Here is a 23334-nt window from a genome sequence, read left to right as displayed (position 1 = left end):
TATAAAATATTTAACAATTAGCTGGGTGTGGTGGTGTGTGCCTGTGGTCCCAGTTACTCAGGAGGCTGAGGTGGGAGGATCACTTGAGCCCAGGAGGTCAAGGCTACAGTGAGCCATGATCGCATCATGGCACTCCAGCCTGAGTTGACAGAGTGTGACCCTGTCTCAACAAAGAAATTAGAAATAAATATATATATAGATGTTCTACTTTCAAAAGATATCTAGAATCCAATTACTTCTCCCTGTCTCTACTATAATCAACTTGATGCAAAATATTAACATCTCCTTTCTCATTTATTGCAAGAGCTAAGAACACTGGTTACAACATCACAGTCTACACAAAACAAGAGTGATACTCAATATGAGTTATATCACGTTCCTCTTCTGCTGAAAACAGAACACAATTCAAAAACAGATCTATGAATGTATGGCTTACTTTGTCAGAGTAAAATTCAGAGCTTAAAATGGATTACAAGGCCATTCATTATCTGCCCTGCTCTCTAACCACCACCACCACCCTGTTCCGAATTCCCACCAATAACTCTGACCTCATCCCTACCACTGTTCCCCAACTTCACTATGATCTGACTACAGTAACCTACCACTGTTCTTAGAGTACATCAAGGACACTGCAACTTTTGTTTTTGCACTTACTATCCTTTGGCTATAATGATCTTTCCTCTGATAACCACACACCTTGCTTTATTTCATTAACTCTGCTCAAATATTACCTTAATAGTGAGGTCTCCTTTACCATTCTCTATAAAATGTGAACCATGCCCAGCTCCCTTCCCCCTTTTCCTGCCCTTTATTTTGCCCATCACTATCATTAACATCTGGCATATTATTTACTCTTTTATGTTGTCAATCTCCCCTCACTAGATTTTAAACTCCATTAGAGCAGGACTTTTTGTCCACTTTTATACGCTCAGCTTCTATAAGAACACCAGGCATGTAAAAAGTGCACCACAAATATTTGCTGACTGAATTAGTGATGAGAAAAATTTAACAGGAAAGAGAAAACTCACCTGTACTACCATTAAAAACTATAGAAATAAAACTAGCAGGCCGGGCATGGTGGCTCACACCTGTAATCCCAGTACTTAGGGAAGCAGAGGCCGGTGGATTGCCTAAGGTCAGGAGTTCGAGAGCAGCCTGACCAACATGGTGAAACCCCGTCTCTACTAAAAATACAAAAACTAGCAGGGCGTGGTGGCAGGCACCTGTAATCCCAGCTAGTCAGGAGGCTGAAGCAGGAGACTCACTTGAACCCGGGAGGCGGAGGTTGCAGTGAGCCAAGATCAAGCCATGGCACTCCAGCCTGGGCAGTAAGAGTGAAACTCCGTCTCAAAAAAAAAAAAAGTTGTTAATAAAAGCTAAATAACAGGCCAGACACAGTGGCTCATGCAATTCCAGCACTTTGGGAGGCTGAGGCAAGAAGACTGCTTGAGCGTAGGAGTTTGAGACCAGCCTGGGCAACAGCTAGAACTACCTCATCTCTACAAAAAAATACAAAAAATTAGCCGGGTGTGGTGGCATACACCTCTGGTCCCAGCTACTTAGGAGGCTGAGACAGGAGGATCACTTGAGCCCAAGAGGCAGAGGTTGCAGTGAGACAAGATCGTGCCACTGCACTCCAGCCTGGGTAATACAGTGAGACTCTGTCTCAAAAAAAAAAAAAAAAAAAAAAAAAAAAAAGGCTGAATAAAGCCTGGCTTGTAGTTCATGCCTGTAATCCCAACATTGTGGGAGGCCGAAGCAGGCAGATAACTTGAGCCCAGGAGTTTGAGACCAGCCTGACAACATGGTGAAACCCCGTGTCTACAAATAAATACAGAAATCAGCTGGGTATGGTGGTGTACACTTGTAGTCTTAGCTACTCAGGGGGCTGAGGTGGGAAGATTGCTGGAGCGGTGGAGAGGTTTAGGCTGTAGTGAGCCATGATTGCACCATTGCACTCCAGCCTGAGTGACAGAGCAAGACCCTCTCTGACGGGAAAAAAAAAAAAAAAAAGGCCGGGCACAGTGGCTCATGCCTGTAATCCCAGCACTTCGGGAAGCCGAGGGGGGGCAGATCACGAGGCCAAGAGGTCGAGACCATCCTAGCAAACATGGTGAAACCCCGTCTCTGCTAAAAATACCAAATTAGCTGGGCGTGGTGGCGCACACCTGTAGTCCCAGCTACTCAGGAAGCTGAGCAGGAGAATCACTTGAACCTGGGAGGTGGAGGTTGCAGTAAGCCCAGATCAGGCCACTGCACTCCAGCCTGGCAAACACAGCGAGACTCCGTCTCAAAAAAAAAAAAAAAAAAAAAAAAATCCATTCCCCTAAATTAACGTGTAAGGCCAATTAATTAACATTATTGTATTATAAATTAAAAATAGATGGCGGGGCACGGTGGCTCACGCCTGTAATCCCAGCACTTTGGGAGGCCGAGGTGGGCAGATCACAAGGTAAGGAGATCGAGACCATCCTGGCTAACACGGTGAAACCCCGTCTCTACTAAAAATACAAAAAATTAGCCAGGCATGGTGGCGTATGCCTGTAGTCCCAGCTGCTGGGGAGGCTGAGGAAGGAGAATGGCGTGAACCCAGGAGGCGGAGGTTGCAGTGAGCCCAGATTGCGCCACTGCACTCCAGCCACAGCAAGAGAGAGAGACTCCATCTCAAAAAAAAAAAAAAAAAAAAGATGAAAGGAACAGGCCTTAGTTCAAAACAGACTTATGAATGTATTCAGCTTTATTATAGATATGGCATTTCAAAACCAGGGGAAAGCCTGGGCAAAGTGGCTCATACCTGTAATGCTAACACTTCAGGAAGCTGATGTGGGAGGATCACTTGAGGCCAGGAGTTTTAGACCAATCTGGGCAAGATAGGAGAGCCCATTGCTACAATTTTTTTTTCTTATTTAAACTTGCCCAGGTGTGGTGGCATGCACCTGTAGCGCAGCTACTCGGGAGGCTAAGGTAGGAGGATCACTAGAGCCCAGGAGTTGCAGGCTGCAGTGAGCTATGATCCTACTCTGCACTCTAGCCTGGGTGAGAGAGTGAGACGTTGTCTCTAATAAGATAAACTAAATTTTAAAAATTTAAGAAAAGGTCGGGTGCGGTGGCTCACGCCTGTAGTCCCAGCACTTTGTGAGGCCGAAGTGGGCAGATCACAAGGTCAAGAGATGGAGACCATCCTGGCCAACATGGTGAAACCCCATCTCTACCAAAAATACAAAAAAAAAAAAAAATTAGCTTTGCATGGTGGCGTGCACCTGTAGTCCCAGCTACTCAGAAGGCTCAAGTAGGAGAATCTCTTGAACCTGGGAGGCAGAGGTTGCAGTGAGCCGAGATCACGCCACTGCACTCCAGCCTGGCAACAGAGTGAGACTCTGTCTCAAAAAAAAAAAAAAAAAGAAAAACTGAAATATTCATATAATGGAATACTATGTAACAATTAAAAGAAATATATCCAACAGACCTCTAAAAAATATAAAGTTTCAGAATAACAGACACAATATAAGGTCAATTATGTAAACACTCACACATACACAGACGCACATGGAGAAGAAAAACCTTGGTCGGGTATGATGGCTCATGCCTATAATCTTAACATTTTGGAAGGCTGAGGTGGGAAGATCAAATGAAGCCAGAGTTGGAGATTAGCCTGGGTAACAGAGAAAGATTCTGTCTCTAAAAATGAAACAGAAAAACCCTACAAGGATAATCACCAAGTCTGTAACTGTCCTTATCTCTTGAAGTACAGAGTAGAATGGAGAGGATCAGTGTTACAGGTAGTGTCAGAGGCTCTTTTTGTGATACTTCATATGCTTTTTTTTTTTTTTTTTTTTTTTTTTGAGATGGAGTCTCATTCTGTTGCTCAGGCTGGAGTGCAGTGGCGCGATCTCGGCTCACTGCAACCTCCGCCTCCCAGGTTCAAGCAATTCTCCTGTCTCAGCCTCCCAAGTAGCTGGGATTACAGGCGCATGTCACCACCATGCCTGGCTAATTTTTTGTATTTTAGTAGAGACAGGGTTTCACCATGTTGCCCAGGCTGGTCTCGAACTCCTGAGCTCAGGCAATCCACCCACCTCGGCCTCCCAAAGTGCTGGGATTACAGGCGTGAGCCACCGTGCCGGGCTACTTTGTTATGTTTTAATTTTTAAAAAATTTATTCATGTAAATTTTATACATAAAATTTACAGGCCAGGCCTGGTGGCTCATGCCCATAATCCTAGCATTTTGGGAGGCCAAGGCAGGAGGACTGCTTGAGCTCAGGAGTTCAAGACCAGCCTGAGCAACATAGGGAGACTCCATCTCTACAAAAAGTCAAAAAAATCAGCCAGGCATGGCAGCATGCGCATATGGATTCAGCTACTTGGGAGGGTAAGGTGGAAGGATCACTAGGGCCCAGGAAGTCAAGGCTGCAGTGAGCTGTGATCATACTCTTGCACTCCAGCCTGGGTGGCAGAGAGAAACCCTCCTCAAAAAAATAAATAGGCCAGGCGCAGTGGCTCACGCCTGTAATCTCAGCACTTTAGGTGGCCGAGGTGGGCAGATCAGAAGGCTAAGAGTTCAAAACCTCCTGGCCAATACGGTGAAACCCCATCTCTATTAAAAATACAAAAATTAGCTGGGAGTGGTGGTGCGCGCCTGTAGTCCCAGCTACTCAAGAGGCTGAGGCAGGAGAATCGCTTCAACCCGGGAGGCAGAGGTTGTAGTGAGCCGAGATCACGTCACTGCACTCCACCCTGGAGGCAGAGCGAGAGTCCATCTCAAAATAAATAAATAAATAAAATATAATAAAATTTATATATGATTTGTATAAATTAAAACTTATTTCTAAAGGTGGAGAAGAAGAGGTACTAAACTATATGTCCAGTATAATCTTGTTTGTTCATAAAATATAGAAATAGATTACATAATTTGGCCGGGCACGGTGGCTCACGCCTATAATCCCAGCACTTTGTGAGGCTGAGGCAGGCAGATCACGAGTTCTTCAGCAGTTCAAGACCAGCCTGGCCAACATGGTGAAACCCCATCTCTACTAAAAATACAGAAATTAGCTGGGCGTGGTGGTGTAATCCCAGCTACTTGAGAGGCTGAGGCAGGATAATCATGTGAACCTGAGAAGCGGAGGTTGCAGTGAGCCAAGATCACGCCACTGCACTCCACTCCAGCCTGAGAAACAGAGACTCCGTCTCAACAAAAGATAAATAAATAAAATAAATAGATGCATAATTTATAAAAGGATACATAATACACAATTAACAATGGTTACTGCTGGGGCACAGTGGCACACAATGGCTCACACCTGTAATCCCAATTAGCTATGCATGGTGGTGCATGCCTGTAGTCTCAGCTACCTGGAAGACTGAGGTGGGAGGACTGCTTGAGCCTAGGAGGTCAAGGCTGCAGTGAGCTATGATGGCGCCACCGCACTCCAGACTGGGCAACATTGTGAGACACTGTCTCTAGAAACACACACGCGCGCGTGTGCGCGCGCACACACACACACACACACACAAGCTATGATGGTGCCACTGCACTCCAGACTGGGCAACACTGTGAGACCCTGTCTCTAGAAAACACACACACACACACACACACACACACACATAAATGGTTACCTCTGGGGAATGAGGTGGGGAGAAGACTTACTTTTTAACCCAAACTCACTTTAAGATAAATAGAAAATTGTATTTTAACTTCCCTTCCCAGCACAAATACTAAAGCAACCGTTTAACCTCCATTTCCAGTCTGAAATTAAACCACAGGCCTATTCCTATAACTGTCTTATTTTAGTAAAACAGAAGTGGGTGGAAGAAAGATATGTCACTGAAACACATTAAACTGAGAGACTTGAGTCTACTGTAAGAACAGCCAAGGAGGTTGATGCTCAAGTTTCCTTAACTAAAATAATGGTAACAATTCACAGAGACTGAGCAGTCCAACTCAGCTGGAGTGAATGAAAACTACGAGAAAGTTAACTGAACTAGTTCTCCATTAAATTTTGATTAGGCAGCCAGGCGAGGTGGCTCACGCCTATAATCCCAGCACTTTGGGAGGCCGAGGTGGGCAGATCATGAGCTCAAGAGATCGAGACCATCCTGGCAAACATGATGAAATCCCGTCTCTACTAAAAATACAAAAATTAATTGGGCATGGTGGCGTGTGCCTGTAGTCCCAGCTACTCAGGAGGCTGAGGCAGGAGAATCACTTGAACCCGGGAGGCAGAGGTTGCAGTGAGCCAAGATCGCGCCACTGTACTCCAGCCTGACAACAGAGATTCCGTCTCAAAAAAAAAAAAAAACAAAAAAAACAAAAAAACACCAACTAATCAGTCCTGCTGGGCGCGGTGGCTCACACCTGTAATCTCAGCACTTTGGGAGGCCAAGGTGGGTGGCTAAGAGGTCAGGACATCCAGACTATCATGGCTAACACAGTGAAACCCGGTGGTACGTGCCTGTATTCCCAGCCACTCCAGAGGCTGAGGCAGGAGAATCTCTTGAACCCGGGAGGCAGAGGTTGCAGTGAGCCGAGATCGCGCCACTGCACTCCAGCCTGGGTGACAGAGCAAGACTCTGTCTCAAAAATAAATAAATAAATAAATAAAAATTAATCAGTCTAGGGACGGGTGACGTGACTCACGCCTGTAATCTAAACACTTTGGGAGGCCAGGGCGGGGTGGATCACTTGTGGTCAGGAGTTCGAGACCAGCCTGAGCAACACAGTGAGTCTCTACAAAAAATACAAAAATTAGCTGGAAGTGGTAGCGTGCGCCTGTAATTCCAGCTACTCAGGAGGCTGAGGCACAAAAATCACTTGAACCCGGGAGGCGGAGGTTGCAGTGAGCTGAGATCACGTCACTGTACTCCAGCCTGGGTGACTGAGTGAGACTCCGTCTCAAAAAATAATAATAATAATTTTTTTTTTGCTTAGACCTCTATCTTATTTCCATTTTTAAAGAGTACCATTAGCATGAAGCATAGTAAATACCTACAAGTACTATGTGACTGGTTAGGCACTTTCAACCTAAATGTGTATCCACTTCTAATTCCACAAAAGAACACTATTTCCAATAAAGATTATGTGGAGCACATATATTCTCCCCTACTTCCCAGACTGATATTGCATTGAATCTTGTGCTTTTCTGTTCTTATGTTAACTCACCTCTGAAGAAATACTGTTTCTAGTAATACTGACCAAACATCAGCCATCTGACAACAGCCAGAGCATGTAAAGAAAAGAATAAAACTGTATGCTTGCTAGGTATGTAATACAGGTGTTCCCTGACTTACGATGGTTTAACTTAAGATTTTTTGACGTTACAATGGTGTACACGTAATATGCATCAGTAGAAACTGCAATGAGTACACGCACAACCATTCTGTTTTTCACTTTCAGTAGTCATTAAGTTACATGTGATATTTAACATTTTTATTATAAAACAGCTTTGTGTTAGATAATTTTACCCAACTGCAGACTAACGGATTCTGAGCATGCTTAAGGTAGGTGAGGCTAATCTATGATGTTTGGTGGGTTAGGTGTATTAACTGCACTTCTTTTTTTTTTTTGAGACAAAGTCCCACTCTTGTCCCCCAGGCTGGAGTGCAATGGCGCAATCTCGGCTTGCTGTAACCTGTCTCCCGGGTTCAAGCAATTCTCCTGCCTCAGCCTCCCGAGTAACTGGGATTACAGGCACCTGCCACCATACCTGGCTAATTTTTGTATTTTAGTAGAGACGGGGTTTCACCATGTTCGCCAGGCTGGTCTCGAACTCCTGACCTCAGGTGATCTGGCCGTCTCGGCCTCCCAAAGTGCTGGGATTACAGGCGTGTGCCACAGCACCCAATCTTTTTTTTTTTTTTTTTTTTGAGACAAGGTCTCACTCTGTCTTCCAGGCTGGAGTGCAGAGGCGTGATCTTGGCTCACTACAACCTCCACTTCCTGGGCTCAAGCAATCCTTCTACCTCACCCTCCCAAGTAGTTGGGACTACAGGTGTGCACCATCATGCCCAGCTAATTTTTAAATTTTTTGTAGAGATGAGGTCTCACTATGTTGCTCAAGCTGGTCTTGAACTCCTGGGCTCAAGCGATCCTCCCACCTTGGTCTCGCAAAGTGCTGGGGTTACAGGCGTGAGTGACCGCACCAGGCCTTAACTACGTTTCCAACTTACGATACTTTCAATTTATCATAGGTTTATCAGGGCACAGTCCCATCTGTATTATAAAAACTAAAAAGGTAATGTGATGAGTTAATTACATATTTCATTTGAATATATATTTGACAGTGGCTAGAGGATCAGCTAGATCTTGACCACAACTTCAGAACGCCATTTATTGAGACCACTTATAATGCAAATTTCACATTATTGAAATAATAAGTAATATAAATGCTTGAGAAAATGGTATTATTTTTTCTTGGTATTCTTTCTATATTAAAAACTTATTTTGACCAGGCATGGTGGCTCACACGTGTAATCCCAGCACTTTGGGAGACCAAGGCAGGCAGATTGCTTAAGCTCAGGAGTTTGAGACCAGCCTGACCAACATGGCAAAATCTCATCTCTACTAAAAGTGCAAAAAAAATAGCTGGGCATGGTGGCACACGACTGTAATTCCAGCTACTCAGGAAGGTGAGGCACAAGAATCACCTGAGCCTGGCAGGTGGAGGTTGCAGTGAGCCAAGATCGCACTACTATGGCTCCAGCCTGGGCAACAGAACAAGAACCTGTCTCAAAAAAAAAAAGTTGCTTTTTTTTTTTTAATTTTTTTTTTTGAGACGGCGTCTCGCTCTGTCGCCCAGGCTGGAGTGCAATGGCGTAATCTCAGCTCACTGCAACCTCCGCCTCTCCGGTTCAAGCGATTCTCCTGCCTCAGCCTCCCGACTAGCTGGGACAACAGGCGCCCGCCACCATGCCCAGCTAATTTTTATACTTTTAATAGAGACGGGGTTTCACCATGTTGGCCAGGATGGTCTCGATCTCTTGACCTCACGATCCACCCACCTCGGCCTCCCAAAGTGCTGGGATTACAGGCGTGAGCCACCACGCCCAGCAAAAGCTGCATTTTTTGTTGTGCTTTAAAAAATTAGATCTGCCGGGTGCAGTGGCTCACGCCTGTAATCCCAGCACTTTGGGAGGCTGAGGTGGGTGGAGTACCTGAGCTCAGGAGTTCGAGACCAGCCTGACCAACATAGTGAAACCCCCATCTCTACTAAAAATACAAAAAATTACCTGGGCATGGTGGCAGGCGCCTATAATCCCAGCTACTAGGGAGGCTGAGGCAGGAGAATCGCTTGAACCCGGGAGGCGGAGGTTGCAGTAAGCTGAGATCACGCCATTGCACTCCAGCCTGGGCAACAAGGGCAAAACTCCATCTCAAAAAAAAAAAAAAAAAATTAGATCTACATTTGGGAAGCTTCTTTTATATAACCCCAGTCAACTGTGACTAAGAATACTGAATAATAATGAAGTTTCTTATCTCCCTGCAGTTACTATTCATGATAATGTACAAGGAAAGTTATAGTATTAAAGAAAAGTTTTAACCAGTCCTAGAAGAACGCCAAGATACATCAGGTTGCTTTTCTACAAGTGGGTGGCAGAAATAAGTTGTGATATGATTTTGTTTAATATGACCTTCTTTTCTTTACATGAAACACATGCAAACGATTTTCAAAAAGCTGATAAGGACGAATGTCGGGAAAGGGTATTGGCAATGCAGTGCTCGTTTTAAAAAATAAATGCAGGCCAAGTGCAGTGGCTCATGCCTGTAATCCCAGCACTCTGTGAGGCTGATGCAAGCACATCACAAGGTTAGGAGATCGAGACCATCCTAGCTAACACGGTGAAACCCTGTCTCTACTAAAAATACAAAAAATTAGCCAGGTGTGGTGGCAGGTGCCTGTAGTCCCAACTACTCAGGAGGCTGAGGCAGGAGGATGGCGTGAACCCAGGAGGCGGAGCTTGCAGTGAGCCAAGATCGCACCACTGAACTCCAGCCTAGGTGACAGAGCGAGACTCTGTCTCTAAATAAACAAATAAATAAATAAATGCATCTTTAATGTCTGTGTTTAATCATGTCATAGCTTTACTTTCTACATATCAGAGAAGGAAGAATGACCCATTTCTGGGGGCGGGGGTGGGGTGCCGTTAAAAGCTTGCTGATTCAGTGTTTTAGATGTCAACTTACAATTTGGTGCCAGATTTTCATCTTAGGAGACACTTATTCATATTTGCCTAACAATGAGTACAATAATAGTTGCAGTATAAATTCTAGACTGAAACACTACTAAATTATTACTGTTGAACTAGATTAAAATTCATAGGCATTCCTGTTTAATAAACCCAATATAAAAAACTGAATTAGGCTGGGTGCAGTGGCTCATACCTGTAATCCCAGCACTTTGGGAAGCCAAGGTCCAGGAGTTTGAGACCAGCCTGGGCAACATGGCGAAATCCCATCTCTACAAAAAAAATACAAAAATTGGCCAGACGCGGTGGCTCACACCTGTAATCAATCCCAGCACTTTGAGAGGCCGAGGCAGGTGGATCACCTGGGGTCATGAGTTCAAGACTAGCCTGACCAACATGGTGAAACCCCGTCTCTACTAAAAATACAAAAATTAGCCAGGCGTGGTGGTTGGCACCTGTAATCCCAGCTACTAGGGAGGCTGAGGCAGGAGAATCACTTTAACCTGGGAGGCAGAGGTTGCAGTGAGCTGAGATGGCGCCACTGCACTCCAACCTGGGTGACAGAGCGCAAGACTCCATCTTAAAAAAAAAAAAAAATAGCCAGATATGGTGGCACCCACCTGTAGTCCCAGCTACTGGGGAGACAGAGGTGGGAGGATGGCCTGGGCCCCAGAGGTCAAGGCTGCAGTGAGCCCTGATGTCACCACTGCATTCCAACCTGGGTGATAGATCAAGACCCTGTCTCAAACAAACAAAAACTGAGTCAGATAAATAAAGAGGTCATTAGTAGGCCAAGTATAGTGGCTCACACCTGTAATCCTAGCACTTTTGGAGGCCAAGGCAGGTGGATCACGAGGTAAGGAGTTCAAGACCAGCCTGGTCAAGATGGTAAAACCCTGTCTCTACTAAAAATACAAAAATTACCCGGGCATGGTGGCAGGCGCCTGTAATCCCAGCTACTTGGGAAGCTGAGGCAGAGAACTGCTTGAACCCAGGCAGAGGTTGCACTGAGCAGAGACAGCTCCACTGCACTCCAGCCTGTGCGACAGAGCAAGGCTCTGTCTCAAAAAAAAAGATCATTAGTTGTATTCTTCCCTCTGTAAAAGGATTTTTCCATTAAATAATAAGTTCCTCTAAAGCATTTAAAATTTATTTGCAGTTCGGTGCGGTGGCTCATTCCAGTAATCCTAGCACTTTGGGTGGCCAAGGTGGGAGGATTACTTGAGACTAGGAGTTGGAAACCAGCCTGGGCAACTAGTAAGACCACCTGTCTCAAAAAAAAAAAAATTATTAAGAAAAAAAAAGAAACAAGCAGGAATCAAAAGCAGTCTATAGGATAATATTACAAAGTCTAACTGGCTTTTCTTTAATAGCAGATGTAAGCAAAGAAATCTAAGAACACTGGCAATAAACTGACTATCTAATCTCTCTCCAGAGAATCACAGAATTTCCATGCTAGAAGGAAACAGAGTTGAGACAATGTAGGTCTAGAGACGTAACTTACCCAAGGTCCCACAGACACCAGTAATACTAGAACTTCACTAGAATATGTATAATACACACACAAAAAAACACAAATTTATATAAATTATAAGAGTACATTTTGTTTCATAGTTCGGAACTGATTCCCTTCGTAAAATCCTGATGACATCACCTTAAAGCTGTCATTGTCTCCTTATCCAAATTAATTTCAAAATAATAACATCAAAAGATATAGATGATCTGGTTCCAAAAAACAAGATGAAAAAACATTCCAACAGAGAGCTCTGGAAAACCTTGTAGCTAAGATTTAAATCGTTTATTTGCTACAAACCACAAATCTCTTCTCCCTTTCTTTTTCTTTTCCGCAACTACCTCTAAAAAGGAAAAAAAAAAAAAGGGCTGGGTGTGGTGGCTCACGCCTGTAATCCTAGCACTTTGGGAGGCCAAGGTGGGTGGATCACAAGGCCAGGAGTTCGAGACCAGTCTGGCCAACACGGTGAAACCCTGTCTCTACTGAAAATAGAAAAAATTGGTCGGGTGTGGTGGTGCAGTAATCCCAGCTATCCGGAGGCTGAGGCAGGAGAATCGCATGAACCCAGGAGGTGGAGGCTGCAGTGAGTCGAGATCACGCCACTGCACTCTAGCCCGGGCGACAGTGCGAGACTGAGAAGAAAAAAGGAAAAGAAAGAAAACAGCCAGGCGCGGTGGCTCATGCCTATAATCCCAGCACTTTGGGAGGCCAAGGCAGGTGGATCACCTGAGATCAAGAGTTTGAGACCAGCCTGGCCAACATGGTGAAACCCCATATCTACTAAAAACACAAAAATTAGTTGGGCATCATGGCATGTGCCTGTAGTTCCAGCTACTCAGGAGGCTGAGGCACCAGAATCACCTGAACCTGGGAGGCAGAGGTTGCAGTGACCGAAGATCACACCACCAAATCCCAGCCTGGGCAACAGAGTGAGATTCTGTCTCCAAAAAAAAAAAAAAAAGAAAACAAAAAACAAAAGTGGCTCTTTTTCAATAAGTGCAATTCAGTATACAGTGCGTTGGTGCTGGCTTTTCTTGGACCTATAAAAAAAGGGCGACATATACAAAAAATGCTCTACATTTAAGAACCTACCCTAATCTAAAACTTTTAGTTTTCTTTTTGCCTGTCCTTCCTGCCACATATAATTCCTCACTCTGCAGATAGTAAGCCAAACATGAAGTGCCCAGAATAGCTATACGTATGGTATCTTATTATCACAAATTAAAAGTAAAACTGAGGCTGGGCGAGGCGGCTCACCCCTGTAATCCCAGCACTTTGGGAGGCCAAGGCGGGTGGATCACTTGAGGCCAGAAGTTCGAGACCAGCCTGACCAACACGGTGAAATCCCATCTCTACAAAAAAATGTAAAATTTGCCGGGGGTAGTGGTGCATGCCTGTAATCCCAGCTACCTGAGAGGCTGAGGTTGAACCCAGGAGGCGGAGGAGCCGAGATCGTGTCATCGCACTCCATCCTGGACAACAAGAGTGAAACTCCATCTCAAAAAAAAAAAATAGGCCGGCACGGTGGCTCATGCCTATACTCTCAGCACTTTGGGAAGCCAAGGCGGGCGGATCACCTGAGGTCAAGAGTTTGAGACCAGCCTGGCCAAAATGGCAAAACCCTATCTCTACTAAAAATAAAAAAATTAGCCAGGTGTGGTGGCGGGCACCTGTAATCCCAGCTACTCAGGAGGCTGAGCCAGGAGAATCACTTGAACCCAGGAGGCAGAGGTTGCAGTGAGCTCAGATCGCGCCATTGCACTCCAGCCTGGGCAAGAAGAGCGAAACTGTCTCAGGAAAAAAAAAAAAAATAAATAATAATAATAATTAAATAAATAAATAAACTGAGAATGCTTCCCCAGTTTTCACTTTGAAATGCATTCTCCACTTGATCAGAAAGTCATACCAACAAACACCACAGTGGTTACTACATTTGATTAAGTTTGGGCTGGGATTTTATATATTTATTGCCAACCTTCACTTCCATGTTGTTAGATAAAATTTCTGTCTTAGCACCATGGTAATGCCTAAGATCAACTTAATTACTCACTTACATGGAATTGGATTTCCTTTTTTGTTTTGACCAGAAATTCCTGGGATCAAGGACAAAAATGATATATAAATTCATTATATTTCCACCTGACTACAACTATTAGATAAGAGGCTTATTAAAAGAGTATCATAAAATCAGTTTGAAGATACATGATTAGGGAATAAGTAGGTTACTTACTTAGAGCTATAACTCACATGCCTAATAAATAATAATTTAAACTTTGCTGAATACCCAATAAAATCATTTACTTTAAGAGAAAGTCTTCAAAAGCTAATGCAAATTTGGTTTGGATTTATCATATTAAATACGTATCTTTGTTTTTTATAAAAGTTATACAACTAAGCAAGATGAATTGAGCACAAGTACTATTGCACAGTTCAATACCACCACCTATTGTTAGTTGTTGTCAAGTAAAAATGTTTTATATATCTAATGAATCCAACTACATTAAGACATAAAACTGTAAACCACAGTTGGATGCCTTGGCTTTTCTGAGCCAATATTTGGGTGGGAGGGGTCTGATCTAAGAATTCGCTTAGTCTTACTAAGTCTGGAAGATCAAGTAGGAAAACAGTGTAAAGACAACTATGCACAAGTAGCTAAATTTGGTCACTTTAAGGGCTTTCTTTCTTCTCCCTCCCTCCTTTGGATTTTCCTGGTGTCACGGAATATTTTATTTTGAACATCTAAAAATACCCTTCCAAAAACCACAGTACTAGTTAGATTACTGAAACTTTTTTTTTTTTTTTTTTTTGAGACAGAGTCTCGCTCTCTCGCCCAGGCTGGAGTGCTGTGGCTCGGCTCACTGCAAGCTCCACCTCCCAGGTTCACGCCATTCTCCTGCCTCAGCCTCCCGAGTAGCTGGGACTACAGGCACCTGCCACCACACCAGGCTAATTTTTTTTTTTTGTATTTTTAGTATAGACGGGGTTTCACCGTGTTAGCCAGGATGGTCTCGATCTCCTGACCTTGTGGTCTGCCCACCTCAGCCTCCCAAAGTGCTGAGATTACAGAATTTTTCTTTTCTTTTTTTTTTTTTTTTAAGACGGAGTCTCATTCTGTCTCCCAGGCTGAAGTGCGCTGGCACGATCTCAGCTCACTGCAACCTTCGCCTCCCGGTTTCAAGCGATTCTCCCACCTCAGCCTTCTGAGTAGCTGAAATTACACACGCTACTACACATGTCTAATTTTTGTATTTTTATTAGAGACAGGGTTTCACCATGTTGGCCAGGCTGGTCTCGAACTCCTGACCTCAAGTGATCCGCCCGTCTTGGCCTCCCAAAGTGCTGGGATTACAAGCCCGAGCCACTGTGCCTGGCCAGATACTGCACCCAGCCAGATACGGAAATTTTTAATTCAGTTTCTAGTATGTTACTAGTTGAGAAACAGTAATCTAAGGAGTAGGAATGAGATCCTTGGCCTGTAAGAAAGCACTTATAAATTTGCAAGAAAAATGAGATCAAGATTTGAAAACAGAGAACTTTGGGAATGAAAAGAGATGGATTTTTTAAAAATTAGGATTAAAAAGCATCATCAACACTAACAGTTAAAAACTAACAAATGACCTAAAACATAAGAAGATTTTAAAAGTGTGACCACTTCTAGGCCGGGCGTGGTGGCTCACACCCGTAATCCCAGCACTTTGGGAGGCCGAGGTGGGCAGATCACCTGAGGTCAGAAGTTCTAGACAAGCCTGGCCAACATGGCAAAACCCCATCTCTACTAAAAACACAAAATTAGCCAGGCATGGTGGCATGCCCCTGTAATCCCAGCTACTCGGGAGGATGAGGCAGGAGAATCGCTTGAACCTGGGAGGTGGAGACTTCAGTGAGCCAAGATCATGCCGCTGCACTCCAGCCTGGGCAACAGAATGAGACTCCGTCTCAAAAATAAATAAATAAAAGGTAAAAGGACCCATGATTATGCAATAAAGAAACATCAACAACACTATTCAAAAAGGACAGGTGGTCTGAATGGGTCCAAAAAGCCCAGGCCTTTGCTATGTATTTTCTATAAGTTAGATAATTGTTTTCAAACCAGTTGCTAGAGTGTTAAAAACAAAATTCCTTAGTTTCACCAGTACTCAATCCCATTGCAAAGGTTTTCAAAAGAAACAAATTACTGTCACCCACTAGAAAAATATATACCATTTTCACATGCACCAATTTGGAAATATGGTTATTTTCTATGCACAATGTTCTTTAAATTAGATGCTAAAAGTTTTAATGGATAAAAAGGTCTTTATTTCAGCCTTAACGGTGTATTCTGAGACTGAGCCTACAAACTTAAATATTATAGTGGCTGTTTCAGAAGAAATGGCCAGGGAAATATGATCCTCTGCTTTTATTCAAAAAGCACAGATGCATAGGATTCTAGAAAAAAGGTACCTTAGTGATTGATTCTAACTCCCTTGCTTTACAGAAGAGGGAAATCACCAAGCTAGAAAAGTAAAAAGAATGACCAGGCCGGGTGTCGTGGCTCACGTCTGTAATCCCAGCACTTCGGGAGGCTGAGATGGGTGTATCACCTGAGGTCAGTAGTTCAAGACCAGCCTGGCCAATATGGCAAAACCCCATCTCTACTAAAAATACAAAAATTAGTTGTGCATGGTGGCGGGTGCCTGTAATCCCAGCTACTCAGGAGGCTGAGGCAGGAGAATCGCTTGAACCCAGGAGGCGGAGATTGCAGTGAGCCAAGATCGCACCATTGCACTCTGACCTGGGCGACAAAAGCGAAACTCCGTCTCAAAAAAAAAAAAAAAAAAAGAAAGAAATGACCAAAGTTACAGTTAGTTGCTAGCAAAAAATTAAGATTAATATGCAGGTCTTGCCAGGCGTGGTGGCTCACACCTGTAATCCCAGCACTTTGGGAGGCTGAGGTGGGCGGATCACGAGGTTAGGAGATTGAGACCATCCTGGCTAACACGGTGAAACCCCGTCTCTACTAAAAATACAAAAAAAATTAGCCGGGTATGGCAGCAGGCACCTGTAGTTCCAGCTACTAGGGAGGCTGCGGCAGGAGAATGGCGTGAACCTGGGAGGCGGAGTTTGCAGTGAGCTGAGATCACGCCACTGCACTCCAGCCTGGGCGACAGAGCAAGACTCCGGCTCAAAAAAAAAAAAAAAAATCCAGGTCTCTCCACTCACAATGTAGTATGCTCTTTTTGCCATGCTGCATTTTAAGATTTTTGTTATTCTGTTTTTTGTTTGTTTGAGACAGAGTCATACTCTGTCACACAGGCTGGAGTGCAGTGGCGTGATCTCGACTCACTGCAACCTCTGCTTCCCAGGTTCAAGCAATCCTCGTGCCTCAGCCTCTGGAGTAGCTGGGACTACAGGTGCACGCCAGGTCCAGGTAATTTTTGTAGCAGAGACAGGGTTTCACCATGTTGGCCAGGCTGGTCTCGAACTCCTGAGCTCAGATGATCCACCCGCTTTGGCCTCCCAAAGTGCTGTGATTACAGGCGTGAGCCACCATGCCCAGCCAGATTTTCGTTACTTTGGATAAAATGAAGCAAGTAGGCAAACAAATATTACATGCTAGGGTTACAGGTTGCACGTAATATTACAGATTTATACGAAAGGCAGTGACGTATAATGAAAAACAATAATGAACATGGATTCAAAATACCGAAATTGGAGCATATCACTTTCTAACTTATGGGTTCTTATCTCCAGGCACTGTTTAAACTGTAAAATGGTATCTGAATGTCAGTTAATGTTACCACTATGATTGTTTTTTAATGTTAGGCTTTTTAATAAACCCATTAAGACAGAATTTTTCTCCAACAGTACTACATCCTCATAAAGAAGCTACTAAGAGCATGACAAAGTGGAGAGGCTTAACTGAAACAAATCTAAGCTTAGATTCAACGGCTAGTCTAGATATTTAAACATTAATCTCACTAAGTGTTAAGATAATGTCAGTTATGGCACTTAAAATGAAGGCAGTCAGGTGTGGTAATCACACCTGTAATTCCAACACTTTGGGAGGCCGGCGAAAGGATTGCTCGAGCCCAGCAGTAGCAAATACAAAATAAAATATAATGGATGAACTTTGGAAAAGCTCTTTTCCACAAATTTTACAGACTTTTTGCTAGTCATGCTAAAAAAAAAAAGCAGGATGACAGTGGAGTCAAAAAAAAAAAAAATGCAAATTGGAATCCTGGTTCCCCCACTTACCAGGTGTGCAATTTGAACACCTTACTTAACCTCTCAGGCCTTCACTTTCCTCAAGTGTAAAACAGAATCGTAAAACTAGAGGTAACTAGCCGGGTGCGGTGGCTCACGCCTGTAATCCCAGCACTTTGGGAGGCTGGGGGGGGGGGGGGGGTTGGATCACGAGGTCAGGAGTTCGAGACCAGCCTGGCCAACATGGTGAAACCCCGTCTCTACTAAAAATACAAAAATTAGCCGGGCATGGTGGCAGGCGCCTGTAATCCCAGCTACTCGGGAGGCTGAGGCAGTAGAATCGCTTAAACCTGGGAGGTGGTTGCAGTGAGCCGAGATCGCACCATTGCACTCCAGCCTGGGGACAAGGGCGAGATTTCATCTCAAAGAAAAAAAGCAACAAAACAACAACAACAACAAAAAGCTAGAGGTAACTGAGGTAAAACATCTGGCTCAGTGTCTGTCATGCAGGAAGTATTCAATAACCATCATTAAATTTGAAAGACAATTACTAAAATTTGCTGCAAAGTTTACCATAAATAACATAATAAAAATATCTGAATGGTAAGTTTTAATTGATTAACACAATTCAGCACATACTATGTTGATCTACAAGGGTTATTACTGTATACATTTAATGCCAAGGTGACACAGCAAGAAAAACATGAATTTTCACATCTCTTGATCTCTTAAATAGAGACTCTTTATTCAGTAGTCATCTACTTTGGCTATTCCACAGGATGCTACACATCTGGCTAACAGGTACTCACCCTAGTTGTTTTTTGTTTTTTTTTGGAGACGGAATCTCTCGCTCTGTCGCCCAGGCTGGAGTAAAATGGCACAATCTCGGCTCACTACAACCTCCGCCTCCTGGGTTCAAGTGATTCTCCTGCCTCAGCCTCCTGAGTAGCTGGAATTACAGGTGCCCACTACCACGCCCGGCTAATTTTTGTATTTTTAGTAGAGACCAGGTTTCACCAGGTTGGTCAGGCTGGTCTTGAACTCCTGACCTCGTGATCCACCCACCTCGGCCTCCCAAAGTGCTGGGATTACAGGCATGAGCCACCTCGCCCGGACCCTTGGTTTTAAATTAAAAAAAATTTTTTTCTATAGCTCTAACCCAGAGTGGGAGATTTAAGGTGTGTGGCCTCCAGTTACAACATATAAAAGCATACCTACAAAAGGATTTCAATGAATCAACTATCTAAAAATCATACAGCTTCAGTTATCTTCTCCAAGAAAAATAAACCTTACATAGCCACAATTTGAAATTAGCTATTATGTGATATAAAGATTTCATGCATCCACAAAAATTCTCAATGAGAGATCTGCTATCTGCTTACAGTTGTAAAATTATCAGTTCTTTAAGAAGCAGACTGTAATCTTGAGGATTTAAAACATCATTTGATGTAAATGTTTAGATCTGCTTTATTTACGTATCTTTTATTGATTGAAAGTAAGTATTTAAAATATTTTCAACAAATAAGCAATAAATTTATTTACTACTTCCTAAGAAGCCAATTACTAATTGTCTCAGTCCTTGTAAATTAGGTCAATAAAGAGGTAAACGGTTTTAAGAAGTGCTCAATGAACTTCATTAACACTTATCATTTCTAGCCATTCTCATCTGTATTCTGGCATGGAACACTTCACATCATATTAAGTGAATAGCTTTTAGTTTATAAACAAACACTTATTTAATCATGAAACCGTCCAAGAAGGACTCCCCCCCTTATTCTTTTTTTTACCTTCTCAGATCATATTTAGAAAGATTTAGTTGCCAGCTACATCAGCTACAAGTTAAAAAGAAACCTCTTAATAAAGCAACAAATTTCCTTATTACTTTATTATAGTATGCCACCCCTACAGAGATTGTAAATTAAAATATAAGATAATTATAAAAATACAAAATAGCAATGTAATTTTACACCACATACAAGAGAATACTTTCCAAAAATTATTCAATCTAAAATGAACAGCAAACTGATAAAGAACTAATTCCACAGGCAAAAGACTGTCCCCGACTCAAATCTTCAGTATCTGGAACTGCCTTTCAAGATTCCTGTTAACTGCTGAACGTCTATTCAGCAATTTTAGTGACATTCTGGGCTTTTACGGTACTACTGAATACGAAACCATCATAAATTAACTTTATTGGGGCTCTGTACATTAGGGCCATCCAATGTCCTATTAAACACCAAATAATATATTCCATAACATTTTCTTCTAGTGATCAAGTTAAATACTAAAACTCTAAGAAGGCCAATTCTTTGATTTTCTCCACTCCCCAAGTGCAACAGTAACACTGAAGCTCTGAACTTAAACTGCACCCAAAACACTTCCTATCTTGATCTTCGTGGATCAATTCAAATTATTTCCCAGTTCGCATAAGAAATCAAAGAATGGATTAAACTGACAACCCTTAAAAGTTTTCACACCCTGAACCTAGTTGTCGAGTTTCTTAAACTTTTGTCTCGCCGTCTTACAATTTCATCTCTCAAATGGAGATGAAGAAAAACACCGAGTGAGATTGTCCACTGAGCTGTGAGTGATCCCAGGTCAGCCTGGTTCTCTGCCAGAAAAGACCAGGTGACATTTACTCTTCCTGTAGAAGTTTCTTTCTCTTGACCCTCAAGGAAGCTTCCAGTATATTGTTATACTACTGTAATTCATCAGTAGTTACAATATTTCACTTCCCAAAGGAATCTCTTCCTTGCAAGATGACTACTCTCTAAAGACGCTTTCAAGACCGTCCACTCCTCAATTCCAGGACAGTAAACCTCCCTCGCTAGAGGAGAAAAAGTTCCTGAAAGACAGACCGGAATGGATTTGCTGAACTTTCGTCCCAATCTCAAAGCATGTAGACATCCAACGGTTCCCAAGGAACAATGAGCTACAGAAGTACAGACTAAACGGGAAAGAAGAGGAAGTATCAGAACAATACCCAAACCAAACACAGCACCGAAAACCCGTGGTAGCCTCTATCATCCCAAACTACCGTCCCCACTTCCCTAGTTTCACCAAGGTCTCAAACTCGGAGAAATGGTACCCATCCCCTAATTTCCTCCCTCAACAGACAACAAACGCGTCATGAAGGTAGCAGCGAGAAAAGCAGCAGGCTCTGGTGGACCGGAGCCGTGATGGCTGGGTGGAAGGAGGCAAGCCAAGGGTTGTGTAAAGAATGGAAAGCTGAGCGATCCTGGGGGAGGGTGGAATTAGGGCGCCCGAGCTAATCCCCCGCGGGGGCCCGCTGGTGGGAAGAGACGGGGGGCGAACCGGCGAGGGGACTGGGGGCACCGGGCTGCGCTGGGCTTCTGGGTCGCAAGAAGGGGGAACGGAGTCTGGCAGCCCCGCCAGTGGGTGGGTGACGGCGCCTGCCAGGGAGGAGGCTCCGTGCGGAGCGGACGTTTTGGGATTAGAGCGCGCGACCCGCCCTCCTCACGCCACCCGAGCCCCCCAAGCTCACACCTCAAACCTGCTCTTGGTCACTCCGTTCACGTCCCTCCTCATGGGGCCGGCGGGTGCGGCCCGGGCCGGGCGCTGCGGCGAGCGGAGTGCACAGACCGGGGGCCCAGGACAGGCCCGGGAGTTCCGGGACGGGGACTGGGCGCCGGAGGGGTGACGCCGGGACCGTGGGACGGGAACAAGAGACCTCTCGGCTCCGGCTAGGCCTCCACCACCTCCTGCGGCGCCGGCGGCCGCAACGACTGCTCGTCGCTAGCTCGGCTCTCTCCTCAGCCTCAACTTCAACCCAAAACAAAAACACTCCCCACCTGCCAGCAACGCCGCTGCTCATTGGACAGAGCCGCCCGGGCCTCGGAGCGCCCGGGAGGGGGAGGGGCGGGAGGGGGAGGAGCGCGGCGGCGGCGGCGCGAGACCACCCCTCCCCCACACGGGGCAGGCCCTGACGGCGCTCCCGGGAGCAGCCGGAGCGCGGCGGCGGCACGACCCCTTGCGCCTCCGAGGCAGACGAGCCCATCGGGAGAAGGCGAGGCAGGGAAGTGCCTGTGCGTGTGGAAAAGGGGGTCTGTGGGGCGAATGCGAGTGCGCGCGTGCTCGCGGACCAGCGAGGGACAGTAGAGCAGTACCGCACTCTGCGCGGGGGCCCCTCTTCTGCCCCGTGTCCCCCTCTCCTCCCTCCGCGGGCAAACAGGCACGCACCTGCCTGCACAGAACCTCAGCCTCTGCCCGCGCCCGTCGCCCCTCGTCACTTGTTCCCCAGGAGCCTGTAAGGCACCCACATCCTTCCTGGCCACCCAGCTCCCTTCCCCTGTCACTCACTGTCGCCTTGAACCCAAAGTGCAGCAGGCGGTCCCTGCTCGGAGCCATTTTCCTCCTCTTCTGGATGTGTCTAGATTGGGGCAGTGCGGCTGCCGCCGCCGCCTCCGCGGTTGCCGCCGCCGCCGCCTCCCCCGCCCCAGTGTATTACATTACGGGGTGCTGCAGGGAGGCCTGGGGGGCCGGGGCCGGACGCTTGTCTCCCTGTGCATGGCTCGGGAGGGCGAGGGTGGTTGCGCTGAGCAACAGGCCAAGTGCCCGCCCTGGTCCGGGGATGGCTGCGGAGCTGCACCTGAGGCCGGGGGTCGGGGGTGCAGGGCTGGAGCCGGGCAACCCTTCCTTCGGCCGGGATCGGGGCGCGCGTCCGTGGGGGTGGGGCGGGCGAGACCGAAGAGCCTTTGGTTTTCCTTGCTCGGCCGCCGCCGGCGCCCAATGGGCTGCAGCGCCTGCCTGTCCGCCAATCGGGGCGCTGTTTGGTGAGAGCTTCGGCCTGACGTCACTTTGGCGGGAGAAACAAGCGTGTGTGAGCGAGTAGGCGGGGGCGTTTTCCCGATGGAAACACTTCATCAGACTCCCGGGCTCCTTGTATAGAAGCTGATCTGTGTCATCATATTATATTATGTTTTAACAACTCTGGCCTTCAAGGTCTCAGAATTTATGACCTAATTTCCACGAAGGAATAACACAGGATTTTTTAGTTTTGTTGCCCCTTCTATGAGCAACAAACTACAAAATTATGTCCTAAGCGTGAACTATTAGAAACTGTATAATAAATTCCAGCACTCCTGGCAGGAGCAGCAGCACTGCTAATTGTATGCTTCCAAAGCAGTTATGAGTTGGTCTTCCTCACACCCCTTTTAATTAGTGGTTTTAGCGACTGACTTGTTATGCGTCTAAGAAATTAACAAGAGCAACAAGTGCTGCAGATCTTTAAGAACAGGTATATTTTAGCTGGAGGACATATTACCCAACTCTTAAAGCACTGTACAAACTTTTTCTTTTCTTTTTTTTTTTTGAGACAGAGGTTCAACTCTGTCGCTTAGGCTGGAGTGCAGTGGCACGATCTCGGTTTACTGCAACCTCCGCCTCCCGGGTTCAAGCCTCCCAAGTAGCTGGGATTACAGGCGCGCCGCACCGCAC

At 45.2% G+C, this 23334-nt stretch overlaps 1 protein-coding gene across 8 annotated transcripts in view; it reads right to left on the bottom strand.

Moving 5' to 3' along the window:
- The window catches only part of FBXL20 (F-box and leucine rich repeat protein 20), a 125790-nt gene extending 103102 nt beyond the window's left edge, over window positions 1–22688 (bottom strand). For 2 of the 8 annotated variants that reach the window (XM_009432281.5, XM_009432280.5), the window contains exon 1: window positions 22198–22573. In XM_009432281.5, coding sequence (XP_009430556.1) covers window positions 22198–22245 — 48 coding nt within the window. In that variant the 5' untranslated portion in view covers window positions 22246–22573. Of the gene's footprint in view, window positions 1–21384 lie in introns of all 8 variants that reach the window. The other 6 variants (XM_009432282.4, XM_009432278.5, XM_063798623.1 and 3 more) reach the window with 6 other exon arrangements.
- Window positions 22689–23334: the final 646 nt, after the last annotated feature.

This window comes from Pan troglodytes, chromosome 19 (assembly GCF_028858775.2).
Source record: "Pan troglodytes isolate AG18354 chromosome 19, NHGRI_mPanTro3-v2.0_pri, whole genome shotgun sequence".
Lineage (NCBI taxonomy): Eukaryota > Metazoa > Chordata > Mammalia > Primates > Hominidae > Pan > Pan troglodytes.
The sequence above is the reverse complement of the archived record's forward strand: the minus strand, read 5'-3'. Positions and strand labels throughout refer to the sequence as shown.